The sequence below is a fragment of the Oncorhynchus gorbuscha genome, linkage group LG20 (genome assembly GCF_021184085.1).
Source record: "Oncorhynchus gorbuscha isolate QuinsamMale2020 ecotype Even-year linkage group LG20, OgorEven_v1.0, whole genome shotgun sequence".
NCBI lineage: Eukaryota > Metazoa > Chordata > Actinopteri > Salmoniformes > Salmonidae > Oncorhynchus > Oncorhynchus gorbuscha.
The window spans coordinates 26406667-26423079 of record NC_060192.1 but is presented as its reverse complement, the minus strand read 5'-3'; the positions used below and the strand labels follow the sequence as shown (position 1 = coordinate 26423079).

General features: G+C 47.5%; 1 protein-coding gene across 1 annotated transcript in view; it reads right to left on the bottom strand.

Moving 5' to 3' along the window:
* Positions 1 to 16174, bottom strand: part of LOC124006869 (leucine-rich repeat and calponin homology domain-containing protein 2-like) — a 96298-nt gene extending 80124 nt beyond the window's left edge. Inside the window, exon 1 of the mRNA XM_046317059.1 lies at positions 15940 to 16174. Coding sequence (XP_046173015.1) covers positions 15940 to 16174 — 235 coding nt within the window. The remainder of the gene's footprint in view (positions 1 to 15939) is intronic.
* Positions 16175 to 16413: the final 239 nt, after the last annotated feature.

The following is a 16413-nucleotide window of genomic DNA, read 5'->3' as shown; positions in this document are numbered from 1 at the left end:
ACCTCATGAGGCACTAACACCGCATGAGGCACTAACACCTCATGAGGCACTAACACCGCATGAGGCACTAACACCACATGAGGCACTAACACCTCATTAGGCACTAACTCCATCAATGAGGCACTAACACCTCATGAGGCACTAACTCCATCAATGAGGCACTAACACCATCAATGAGGCACTAACACCATCAATGAGGCACTAACACCTCATGAGGCACTAACACCTCATGAGGCACTAACTCCATCAATGAGGCACTAACTCCATCAATGAGGCACTAACACCGCATGAGGCACTAACACCACATGAGGCACTAACTCCATCAATGAGGCACTAGCACCGCATGAGGCACTAACACCGCATGAGGCACTAACTCCATCAATGAGGCAATAACACCGCATGAGGCACTAACACCACATGAGGCACTAACTCCATCAATGAGGCACTAGCACCGCATGAGGCACTAACACCGCATGAGGCACTAACACCACATGAGGCACTAACTCCATCAATGAGGCACTAACACCACATGAGGCACTAACTCCATCAATGAGGCACTAACACCACATGAGGCATTAACACCATCAGTGAGGCACTAACTCCATCAATGAGGCACTAACTCCATCAATGAGGCACTAACACCGCATGAGGCACTAACACCACATGAGGCACTAACTCCATCAATGAGGCACTAACACCATCATGAGGCACTAACACCATGAGGCACTAACTCCATCAATGAGGCACTCACTCCATCAATGAGGCACTAACACCACATGAGGAACTAACTCCATCAATGAGGCACTAACACCACATGAGGCACTAACTCCACAATGAGGCACTAACACCTCATGAGGCACTAACTCCATCAATGAGGCACTAACATCCATCAATGAGGCACTAACTCCATCAATGAGGCACTAACTCCATCATGAGGCACTAACACCATCATGAGGCACTAACACCATCATGAGGCACTAACACCATCATGAGGCACTAACACCACATGAGGCACTAACACCACATGAGGCACTAACACCACATGAGGCACTAACACCACAATGAGGCACCTCATGAGGCACTAACACCACATGAGGCACTAACACCACATGAGGCACTAACTCCATCAATGAGGCACTAACACCACATGAGGCACTAACTCCATCAATGAGGCACTAACACCTCATGAGGCACTAACTCCATCAATGAGGCACTAACTCCATCAATGAGGCACTAACTCCACATGAGGCACTAACACCTCATGAGGCACTAACACCACATGAGGCACTAACTCCATCAATGAGGCACTAACACCACATGAGGCACTAACTCCATCAATGAGGCACTAACACCACATGAGGCACTAACACCACATGAGGCACTAGCACCTCATGAGGCACTAACACCACATGAGGCACTAACACCTCATGAGGCACTAACACCTCATGAGGCACTAACACCTCATGAGGCACTAACTCCATCAATGAGGCACTAACTCCATCAATGAGGGACTAACACCACATGAGGCCCTAACTCCACATGAGGCCCTAACTCCATCAATGAGGCACTAACTCCATCAATGAGGCACTAACACCACATGAGGCACTAACTCCATCAATGAGGCACTAACTCCATCAATGAGGCACTAACTCCATCAATGAGGCACTAACACCGCATGAGGCACTAACACCTCATGAGGCACTAACTCCATCAATGAGGCACTAACTCCATCAATGAGGGACTAACACCACATGAGGCCCTAACTCCACATGAGGCCCTAACTCCATCAATGAGGCACTAACTCCATCAATGAGGCACTAACTCCATCAATGAGGCACTAACTCCATCAATGAGGCACTAACACCGCATGAGGCACTAACACCACATGAGGCACTAACTCCATCAATGAGGCACTAACACCACATGAGGCACTAACACCATCAATGAGGCACTAACTCCATCAATGAGGCACTAACTCCATCAATGAGGCACTAACACCACATGAGGCACTAACTCCATCAATGAGGCACTAACACCACATGAGGCACTAACACCATCAATGAGGCACTAACTCCATCAATGAGGCACTAACACCACGAGGCACTAACTCCATCAATGAGGCACTAACACCGCATGAGGCACTAACACCTCATGAGGCACTAACTCCATCAATGAGGCACTAACACCACATGAGGCACTAACTCCATCAATGAGGCACTAACACCACATGAGGCACTAACTCCATCAATGAGGCCCTAACAGCATATGAGGCACTAACACCTCATGAGGCACTAACTCCATCAATGAGGCACTAACACCGCATGAGGCACTAACACCACATGAGGCACTAACTCCATCAATGAGGCACTAACACCTCATGAGGCACTAACACCGCATGAGGCACTAACACCACATGAGGCACTAACTCCATCAATGAGGCACTAACACAACAGGAGGCACTAACACCACATGAGGCACTAACACCACATGAGGCACTAACACCACATGAGGCACTAACACCACATGAGGCACTAACACCACATGAGGCACTAACACCACATGAGGCACTAACTCCATCAATGAGGCCCTAACAGCATATGAGGCACTAACTCCATCAATGAGGCACTAACACCTCATGAGGCACTAACACCGCATGAGGCACTAACACCTCATGAGGCACTAACACCGCATGAGGCACTAACACCACATGAGGCACTAACACCTCATTAGGCACTAACTCCATCAATGAGGCACTAACACCTCATGAGGCACTAACTCCATCAATGAGGCACTAACACCATCAATGAGGCACTAACACCATCAATGAGGCACTAACACCACATGAGGCACTAACACCTCATGAGGCACTAACTCCATCAATGAGGCACTAACACCATCAATGAGGCACTAACACCATCAATGAGGCACTAACACCACATGAGGCACTAACACCACATGAGGCACTAACACCACATGAGGCACTAACACCACATGAGGCACTAACACCGCATGAGGCACTAACACCACATGAGGCACTAACACCACATGAGGCACTAACACCGCATGATGCACTAACACCACATGAGGCACTAACTCCATCAATGAGGCACTAACTCCATCAATGAGGCACTAACAGCATGAGGCACTAACACCTCATGAGGCACTAACACCGCATGAGGCACTAACACCGCATGAGGCACTAACACCACATGAGGCACTAACACCACATGAGGCACTAACACCACATGAGGCACTAACACCGCATGATGCACTAACACCACATGAGGCCCTAACTCCATCAATGAGGCACTAACTCCATCAATAAGGCACTAACACCTCATGAGGCACTAACACCACATGAGGCACTAACTCCATCAATGAGGCACTAACACCACATGAGGCACTAACACCACATGAGGCACTAACACCACATGAGGCACTAACACCACATGAGGCACTAACACCACATGAGGCACTAACACCACATGAGGCACTAACACCACATGGGGCACTAACTCCATCAATGAGGCACTAACTCCATCAATGAGGCACTAACAGCACATGAGGCACTAACACCATCAACGAGGCACTAACTCCATCAATGAGGCACTAACTCCATCAACGAGGCACTAACTCCATCAACGAGGCACTAACTCCATCAACGAGGCACTAACTCCATCAATGAGGCACTAACACCACATGAGGCACTAACTCCATCAATGAGGCACTAACACCACATGAGGCACTAACTCCATCAATGAGGCACTAACACCTCATGAGGCACTAACTCCATCAATGAGGCACTAACTCCATCAATGAGGCACTAACTCCATCAATGAGGCACTAACTCCACATGAGGCACTAACACCTCATGAGGCACTAACACCACATGAGGCACTAACTCCATCAATGAGGCACTAACACCACATGAGGCACTAACACCACATGAGGCACTAACACCACATGAGGCACTAACACCTCATGAGGCACTAACACCTCTTGAGGCACTAACACCACATGAGGCACTAACACCACATGAGGCACTAACACCACATGAGGCACTAACACCACATGAGGCACTAACACCACATGAGGCACTAACTCCATCAATGAGGCACTAACTCCATCAATGAGGCACTAACAGCACATGAGGCACTAACACCATCAACGAGGCACTAACTCCATCAATGAGGCACTAACTCCATCAACGAGGCACTAACTCCATCAATGAGGCAATAACACCGCATGAGGCACTAACACCACATGAGGCACTAACTCCATCAATGAGGCACTAGCACCGCATGAGGCACTAACACCGCATGAGGCACTAACACCACATGAGGCACTAACTCCATCAATGAGGCACTAACACCACATGAGGCACTAACTCCATCAATGAGGCACTAACACCACATGAGGCATTAACACCATCAGTGAGGCACTAACTCCATCAATGAGGCACTAACTCCATCAATGAGGCACTAACACCGCATGAGGCACTAACACCACATGAGGCACTAACTCCATCAATGAGGCACTAACACCACATGAGGCACTAACACCATCAACATGAGGCACTAACTCCATCAATGAGGCACTCACTCCATCAATGAGGCACTAACACCACATGAGGAACTAACTCCATCAATGAGGCACTAACACCACATGAGGCACTAACTCCATCAATGAGGCACTAACACCTCATGAGGCACTAACTCCATCAATGAGCCACTAACTCCATCAATGAGGCACTAACTCCATCAATGAGGCACTAACTCCATCATGAGGCACTAACACCTCATGAGGCACTAACACCACATGAGGCACTAACTCCATCAATGAGGCACTAACTCCATCAATGAGGCACTAACACCACATGAGGCACTAACACCACATGAGGCACTAACACCACATGAGGCACTAACACCTCATGAGGCACTAACACCACATGAGGCACTAACACCATCATGAGGCACTAACTCCATCAATGAGGCACTAACACCACATGAGGCACTAACTCCATCAATGAGGCACTAACACCTCAATGAGGCACTAACTCCATCAATGAGGCACTAACTCCATCAATGAGGCACTAACTCCCATCTAACACCTCATGAGGCACTAACACCACATGAGGCACTAACTCCATCAATGAGGCACTAACACCACATGAGGCACTAACTCCATCAATGAGGCACTAACACCACATGAGGCACTAACTCCATCAATGAGGCACTAACACCACATGAGGCACTAACACCTCATGAGGCACTAACACCACATGAGGCACTAACACCACATGAGGCACTAACACCTCATGAGGCACTAACACCTCATGAGGCACTAACACCATCAATGAGGCACTAACTGAGGCACCATCAATGAGGCACTAACACCCATGAGGCCCTAACTCCACATGAGGCCCTAACTCCATCAATGAGGCACTAACTCCATCAATGAGGCACTAACACCATCATGAGGCACTAACACCATCAATGAGGCACTAACTCCATCAATGAGGCACTAACACCATCATGAGGCACTAAACCACACTAACTCCATCAATGAGGCACTAACTCCATCAATGAGGCACTAACTCCATCAATGAGGCACCTAACTCCATCAATGAGGCACTAACACCATCAATGAGGCACTAACACCACATGAGGCACTAACTCCATCAATGAGGCACTAACTCCATCAATGAGGCACTAACACCATCATGAGGCACTAACACATCAATGAGGCACTAACTCCATCAATGAGGCACTAACACCACATGAGGCACTAACACCATCATGAGGCACTAACACCACATGAGGCACTAACTCCATCAATGAGGCACTAACACCATCATGAGGCACTAACTCCATCAATGAGGCACATGAGGCACTAACTCCATCAGGCATGAGGCACTAACTCCATCAATGAGGCACTAACACCACATGAGGCACTAACTCCATCAATGAGGCCCTAACAGCATGAGGCACTAACACCTCATGAGGCACTAACTCCATCAATGAGGCACTAACACCACCATCATGAGGCACTAACTCCATCATGAGGCACTAACACCACATGAGGCACTAACTCCATCAATGAGGCACTAACACCTCATGAGGCACTAACACCGCATGAGGCACTAACACCACATGAGGCACTAACTCCATCAATGAGGCACTAACACAACATGAGGCACTAACACCACATGAGGCACTAACACCATCAATGAGGCACTAACACCACATGAGGCACTAACACCATCATGAGGCACTAACACCACATGAGGCACTAACACCACATGAGGCACTAACTCCATCAATGAGGCACTAACACCATATGAGGCACTAACTCCATCAATGAGGCACTAACACCTCATGAGGCACTAACACCGCATGAGGCACTAACACCTCATGAGGCACTAACACCGCATGAGGCACTAACACCACATGAGGCACTAACACCTCATGAGGCACTAACTCCATCAATGAGGCACTAACACCATCATGAGGCACTAACATCCATCAATGAGGCACTAACACCATCAATGAGGCACTAACACCATCAATGAGGCACTAACACCACATGAGGCACTAACACCTCATGAGGCACTAACTCCATCAATGAGGCACTAACACCATCAATGAGGCACTAACACCATCAATGAGGCACTAACACCACATGAGGCACTAACACCACATGAGGCACTAACACCACATGAGGCACTAACACCACATGAGGCACTAACACCGCATGAGGCACTAACACCACATGAGGCACTAACACCACATGAGGCACTAACACCGCATGATGCACTAACACCACATGAGGCACTAACTCCATCAATGAGGCACTAACTCCATCAATGAGGCACTAACAGCATGAGGCACTAACACCTCATGAGGCACTAACACCGCATGAGGCACTAACACCGCATGAGGCACTAACACCACATGAGGCACTAACACCACATGAGGCACTAACACCACATGAGGCACTAACACCGCATGATGCACTAACACCACATGAGGCCCTAACTCCATCAATGAGGCACTAACTCCATCAATAAGGCACTAACACCTCATGAGGCACTAACACCACATGAGGCACTAACTCCATCAATGAGGCACTAACACCACATGAGGCACTAACACCACATGAGGCACTAACACCACATGAGGCACTAACACCACATGAGGCACTAACACCACATGAGGCACTAACACCACATGAGGCACTAACACCACATGGGCACTAACTCCATCAATGAGGCACTAACTCCATCAATGAGGCACTAACAGCACATGAGGCACTAACACCATCAATGAGGCACTAACTCCATCAATGAGGCACTAACTCCATCAACGAGGCACTAACTCCATCAACGAGGCACTAACTCCATCAACGAGGCACTAACTCCATCAATGAGGCACTAACACCACATGAGGCACTAACTCCATCAATGAGGCACTAACACCACATGAGGCACTAACTCCATCAATGAGGCACTAACACCTCATGAGGCACTAACTCCATCAATGAGGCACTAACTCCATCAATGAGGCACTAACTCCATCAATGAGGCACTAACTCCATGAGGCACTAATGAGGCACTAACACCTCATGAGGCACTAACACCACATGAGGCACTAACTCCATCAATGAGGCACTAACACCACATGAGGCACTAACACCACATGAGGCACTAACACCACATGAGGCACTAACACCTCATGAGGCACTAACACCTCTTGAGGCACTAACACCACATGAGGCACTAACACCACATGAGGCACTAACACCACATGAGGCACTAACACCACATGAGGCACTAACACCACATGAGGCACTAACTCCATCAATGAGGCACTAACTCCATCAATGAGGCACTAACAGCACATGAGGCACTAACACCATCAACGAGGCACTAACTCCATCAATGAGGCACTAACTCCATCAACGAGGCACTAACTCCATCAACGAGGCACTAACTCCATCAATGAGGCACTAACACTACATGAGGCACTAACTCCATCAATGAGGCACTAACACCACATGAGGCACTAACTCCATCAATGAGGCACTAACACCTCATGAGGCACTAACTCCATCAATGAGGCACTAACTCCATCAATGAGGCACTAACTCCATCAATGAGGCACTAACTCCATCAATGAGGCACTAACACCTCATGAGGCACTAACACCACATGAGGCACTAACTCCATCAATGAGGCACTAACACCACATGAGGCACTAACACCACATGAGGCACTAACACCACATGAGGCACTAACACCTCATGAGGCACTAACACCACATGAGGCACTAACACCTCATGAGGCACTAACACCTCTTGAGGCACTAACACCACATGAGGCACTAACACCTCATGAGGCACTAACACCTCATGAGGCACTAACACCTCATGAGGCACTAACACCTCATGAGGCACTAACTCCATCAATGAGGCACTAACTCCATCAATGAGGGACTAACACCACATGAGGCACTAACTCCACATGAGGCACTAACACCACATGAGGCCCTAACTCCACATGAGGCCCTAACTCCATCAATGAGGCACTAACTCCATCAATGAGGCACTAACACCACATGAGACACTAACTCCATCAATGAGGCACTAACTCCATCAATGAGGCACTAACTCCATCAATGAGGCACTAACACCATCATGAGGCACTAACACCACATGAGGCACTAACTCCATCAATGAGGCACTAACTCCATCAATGAGGCACTAGCACCGCATGAGGCACTAACACCGCATGAGGCACTAACACCACATGAGGCACTAACACCACATGAGGCACTAACTCCATCAATGAGGCACTAACACCACATGAGGCACTAACTCCATCAATGAGGCACTAACACCACATGAGGCACTAACACCATCAATGAGGCACTAACTCCATCAATGAGGCACTAACTCCATCAATGAGGCACTAACACCACATGAGGCACTAACTCCATCAATGAGGCACTAACACCGCATGAGGCACTAACACCTCATGAGGCACTAACTCCATGAATGAGGCACTAACACCACATGAGGCACTAACTCCATCAATGAGGCACTAACACCACATGAGGCACTAACTCCATCAATGAGGCCCTAACAGCATATGAGGCACTAACACCTCATGAGGCACTAACTCCATCAATGAGGCTCTAACACCACATGAGGCACTAACACCACATGAGGTACTAACACCACATGAGGCACTAACACCACATGAGGCACTAACACCACATGAGGCACTAACACCACATGAGGCACTAACAGCATATGAGGCACTAACACCACATGAGGCACTAACACCACATGAGGCACTAACACCACATGAGGCACTAACACCACATGAGGCACTAACTCCATCAATGAGGCCCTAACAGCATATGAGGCACTAACTCCATCAATGAGGCACTAACACCTCATGAGGCACTAACACCGCATGAGGCACTAACTCCATCAATGAGGCACTAACTCCATCAATGAGGCACTAACACCTCATGAGGCACTAACACCACATGAGGCACTAACACCACATGAGGCACTAACACCACATGAGGCACTAACACCACATGAGGCATTAACTCCATTAATGAGGCACTAACACCACATGAGGCACTAACACCGCATGAGGCACTAACACCACATGAGGCACTAACACCACATGAGGCACTAACACCACATGAGGCACTAACACCACATGAGGCACTAACTCCATCAATGAGGCACTAACTCCATCAATGAGGCACTAACAGCATATGAGGCACTAACACCGCATGAGGCACTAACTCCGCATGAGGCACTAACACCGCATGAGGCACTAACACCTCATGAGGCACTAACACCACATGAGGCACTAATACCTCATGAGGCACTAACACCGCATGATGCACTAACACCACATGAGGCATTAACTCCATCAATGAGGCACTAACACCACATGAGGCACTAACACCGCATGAGGCACTAACACCACATGAGGCACTAACACCACATGAGGCACTAACACCGCATGATGCACTAACACCACATGAGGCCCTAACTCCATCAATGAGGCACTAATTCCATCAATGAGGCACTAACACCACATGAGGCACTAACTCCATTAATGAGGCACTAACACCGCATGAGGCACTAACACCGCATGAGGCACTAACACCTCATGAGGCACTAAAACCACATGAGGCCCTAACTCCATCAATGAGGCACTAACTCCATCAATGAGGCACTAACTCCATCAATGAGGCACTAACTCCATTAATGAGGCACTAACACCGCATGAGGCACTAACACCGCATGAGGCACTAACACCTCATGAGGCACTAACACCACATGATGCACTAACACCACATGAGGCCCTAACTAAATCAATGAGGCACTAACACCTCATGAGGCACTAACTCCATCAATGAGGCACTAACTCCATCAATGAGGCACTAACTCCATCAATGAGGCACTAACTCCACATGAGGCACTAACACCTCATGAGGCACTAACACCACATGAGGCACTAACTCCATCAATGAGGCACTAACACCACATGAGGCACTAACACCACATGAGGCACTAACACCACATGAGGCACTAACACCTCATGAGGCACTAACACCTCTTGAGGCACTAACACCACATGAGGCACTAACACCACATGAGGCACTAACACCACATGAGGCACTAACACCACATGAGGCACTAACACCACATGAGGCACTAACTCCATCAATGAGGCACTAACTCCATCAATGAGGCACTAACAGCACATGAGGCACTAACACCATCAACGAGGCACTAACTCCATCAATGAGGCACTAACTCCATCAACGAGGCACTAACTCCATCAACGAGGCACTAACTCCATCAATGAGGCACTAACACTACATGAGGCACTAACTCCATCAATGAGGCACTAACACCACATGAGGCACTAACTCCATCAATGAGGCACTAACACCTCATGAGGCACTAACTCCATCAATGAGGCACTAACTCCATCAATGAGGCACTAACTCCATCAATGAGGCACTAACTCCATCAATGAGGCACTAACACCTCATGAGGCACTAACACCACATGAGGCACTAACTCCATCAATGAGGCACTAACACCACATGAGGCACTAACACCACATGAGGCACTAACACCACATGAGGCACTAACACCACATGAGGCACTAACACCTCATGAGGCACTAACACCACATGAGGCACTAACACCTCATGAGGCACTAACACCACATGAGGCACTAACACCTCATGAGGCACTAACACCTCTTGAGGCACTAACACCACATGAGGCACTAACACCTCATGAGGCACTAACACCTCATGAGGCACTAACACCTCATGAGGCACTAACACCTCATGAGGCACTAACTCCATCAATGAGGCACTAACTCCATCAATGAGGGACTAACACCACATGAGGCACTAACTCCACATGAGGCACTAACACCACATGAGGCCCTAACTCCACATGAGGCCCTAACTCCATCAATGAGGCACTAACTCCATCAATGAGGCACTAACACCACATGAGACACTAACTCCATCAATGAGGCACTAACTCCATCAATGAGGCACTAACTCCATCAATGAGGCACTAACACCGCATGAGGCACTAACACCACATGAGGCACTAACTCCATCAATGAGGCACTAACTCCATCAATGAGGCACTAGCACCGCATGAGGCACTAACACCGCATGAGGCACTAACACCACATGAGGCACTAACACCACATGAGGCACTAACTCCATCAATGAGGCACTAACACCACATGAGGCACTAACTCCATCAATGAGGCACTAACACCACATGAGGCACTAACACCATCAATGAGGCACTAACTCCATCAATGAGGCACTAACTCCATCAATGAGGCACTAACACCACATGAGGCACTAACTCCATCAATGAGGCACTAACACCGCATGAGGCACTAACACCTCATGAGGCACTAACTCCATGAATGAGGCACTAACACCACATGAGGCACTAACTCCATCAATGAGGCACTAACACCACATGAGGCACTAACTCCATCAATGAGGCCCTAACAGCATATGAGGCACTAACACCTCATGAGGCACTAACTCCATCAATGAGGCTCTAACACCACATGAGGCACTAACACCACATGAGGTACTAACACCACATGAGGCACTAACACCACATGAGGCACTAACACCACATGAGGCACTAACACCACATGAGGCACTAACAGCATATGAGGCACTAACACCACATGAGGCACTAACACCACATGAGGCACTAACACCACATGAGGCACTAACACCACATGAGGCACTAACTCCATCAATGAGGCACTAACTCCATCAATGAGGCACTAACAGCATATGAGGCACTAACTCCATCAATGAGGCACTAACACCTCATGAGGCACTAACACCGCATGAGGCACACTAACTCCATCAATGAGGCACTAACTCCATCAATGAGGCACTAACACCTCATGAGGCACTAACACCACATGAGGCACTAACACCACATGAGGCACTAACACCACATGAGGCACTAACACCACATGAGGCATTAACTCCATTAATGAGGCACTAACACCACATGAGGTACTAACACCGCATGAGGCACTAACACCACATGAGGCACTAACACCACATGAGGCACTAACACCACATGAGGCACTAACACCACATGAGGCACTAACTCCATCAATGAGGCACTAACTCCATCAATGAGGCACTAACAGCATATGAGGCACTAACACCGCATGAGGCACTAACACCGCATGAGGCACTAACACCGCATGAGGCACTAACACCTCATGAGGCACTAACACCACATGAGGCACTAATACCTCATGAGGCACTAACACCGCATGATGCACTAACACCACATGAGGCATTAACTCCATCAATGAGGCACTAACACCACATGAGGCACTAACACCGCATGAGGCACTAACACCACATGAGGCACTAACACCACATGAGGCACTAACACCGCATGATGCACTAACACCACATGAGGCCCTAACTCCATCAATGAGGCACTAATTCCATCAATGAGGCACTAACACCACATGAGGCACTAACTCCATTAATGAGGCACTAACACCGCATGAGGCACTAACACCGCATGAGGCACTAACACCTCATGAGGCACTAAAACCACATGAGGCCCTAACTCCATCAATGAGGCACTAACTCCATCAATGAGGCACTAACTCCATCAATGAGGCACTAACTCCATTAATGAGGCACTAACACCGCATGAGGCACTAACACCGCATGAGGCACTAACACCTCATGAGGCACTAACACCACATGATGCACTAACACCACATGAGGCCCTAACTAAATCAATGAGGCACTAACACCACATGAGGCACTAACTCCATTAATGAGGCACTAACACCGCATGAGGCACTAACACCGCATGAGGCACTAACACCTCATGAGGCACTAAAACCACATGAGGCCCTAACTCCATCAATGAGGCACTAAGTCCATCAATGAGGCACTAACTCCATCAATGAGGCACTAACTCCATTAATGAGGCACTAACACCGCATGAGGCACTAACACCGCATGAGGCACTAACTCCATAAATGAGGCACTAATTCCATCAATGAGGCACTAGCACCATCAATGAGGCACTAACACCATTAATGAGGCACTAACACCGCATGAGGCACTAACACCTCATGGGGCACTAACACCTCATGAGGCACTAACTCCATCAATGAGGCACTAACTCCATCAATGAGGCACTAGCACCATCAATGAGGCACTAGCACCACATGAGGCACTAACTCCATCAATGAGGCACTAGCTCCATCAATGAGGCCCTAACAGCATATGAGGTACTAACACCACATGAGGCACTAACTCCATCAATGAGGCACTAACACCATCAATGAGGCACTAACCTCACATGAGGCACTAACTCCATCAATGAGGCACTAACCCCACATGAGGCACTAACTCCATCAATGAGGCACTAACACCATCAATGAGGCACTAACTCCACATGAGGCACTAACTCCGTCAATGAGGCACTAACACCATCGATGAGGCACTAACTCCATCAATGAGGCACTAACACCATAAATGAGGCACTAACACCATAAATGAGGCACTAACTCCATCAATGAGGCACTAACATCATAAATGAGGCACTAACTCCATCAATGAGGCACTAACTCCATTAATGAGGCACCCCATATGATTACTGGACCTTTAGAATCGCTGTCATGACCCCACATTACTGACACAGACATTCACAGTAGCCTTGACATATTAAGCTCACTTCAGTCTCCAGGAAAAAAAGAAAAGTACAGCCTAGACCAAGCCAGGGCTCTACCGTGCAATCATTTTAATCGCATATGCGCCTAAATATATTTTACTGTGCAACCTGGAATTGTAATTTAGAATATAAAATTGAAAAATTAGCCAGATAATAATTGTTGTAATGGTTACTTCACTGTACCGAATCCCCTGAGTGCAATAGAGAATACACTGAGCTCGTGTTCATGACCATCATGCTAGCACCATTACTACAAAGAAAACAGCTTGTTACCTCAAATATTTGTAATTTTGCGCCTACATTTCGTTGTGTGCTCCTACATTTTTCAATTTAGGCTCCCTGTTCCCTGTAAAAAAAAAGGTCAGTATGTGGATCTGTTATCTGCCTCTACGCCACCATCAATAATTCCACCACCTGGCTGCAGAGGCCCCACAATCAGGCACCAAATGCATGATGTACAGCCGGCTATTATATACACTACAGTGTGGGAAATCAGCAGCATCATCATTTCATATGACAAATGAATGCTTAATTCAGCCAACCCAAAATATGCAGGCTATCTACATGGATTAAAAAAGACATGTGGGCTATGGATCATGTATGCCTGTAGCCTTGGCCTGCTATGTGTTCAACGGCAGGGTAGCCTAGTGGTTAGAGCATAGTAACCGAAAGGTTGCAAGTTCAAATCCCCGAGCTGACAAGGTACAAAAATCTGTCGTTCTGCCCCTGAACAGGCAGTTAACCCACTGTTCCTAGGCCGTCATTGAAAATAAGAATTTGTTCTGAACTGACTTGCCTAGTAAAATAAAGGTAAAATAAAAAATAAATACAAAAATAGCCAATAATCTCAAACCGTCATGTGATATTTGGCCCCTTGAGAGAAAAAAATATACTTACTAATTTTATATTATATTTATTTACATAAATTGGGATATTACAATTATATCCAACATAAATTAAACGAATGGGTATGTCCAAACAAAATCTCGTATAAGAGTGAAATGCGTCCATACACCCGTTCTAGAGGCTATGGAGACGGTGAATCTTTTGTCTTGGGTTGCCGTAGACAAAATAGCCTTTCAGTGAACATGCTCCAAAAATGACATTTCATATTCATTGGGTAAGGTTGTACTATTCATCTCCCCATTCGCTGATCATTTTCTTCACCTAGTCAGGCTACTCACCATCTAAATGTAGGTTAATGTAAAGTCGCTCTATCGCCCTGACTGAGATGCGCTTATCATTTCATTCATGCATGCATATGGTCTCATCCAGAGAGCGATAGAGAAGCAGGCGACCAAGACGAGCCGTTGCCACCGCACTGCCAGCGCAATTCTAGAGGACGTGAATACTATGGCACATTTTAACACATTGAGCTCAGCCATTCTACGAAGACAATATGGTAAGAAAGAAAATGCAACACTGTGTATCTATTGCACTGTTAATAAAACAGAGCAGTTGGTGAAAACATGCAAATTGACCATAGTAATAAGGAAATGTAGTGCGCACCACGCTCAATTGTATCAATGTTGGCTACTTTGTAGTATCATGCGCCTATTTGTTGAACCAGCTGAGGCCAGCAAGGTCTCAAGAGCAGAGAGCGTTTCGGAAACCAACCTGCCTGTGTTGTATCAGTAAGATCATAGCTCAATCCAGGGTAGTCTCTCAGCTTCCTCCCGCTAAGATTCAACGTTCCTGAGCACACGGAATCCTCCAGAGCGCGGTCTAAACTCCGGGTCGTGTGGAGATGATGCTGATGCTGGTTGATCCCTGGATTCCAGTGAGGTCCGTTGGATAAGTGATGGTTTGAAAGAGCCGGTACAGCTCCCACACCTCCCTGACTCGACGCCATTTTCACAAGAGGAATTACAATAATAACAGTGGCCGTTTCTACACCCATGCGCAAAAGGCACACACTCCAACAGGGACGTTAGGGGAAGGGCTTCTGAGAGGGCGTGGGCGCGGAGGGGACATTTGGTATAGAGAGGTGCACGCATTTTCTTATCAGAGAGAAGTATTCACATCTGTGCAATTAAAGTGAGTTACAGACCTGTATGAAATTGTAGGACCTGGAACCCCCCCAGGTAATTT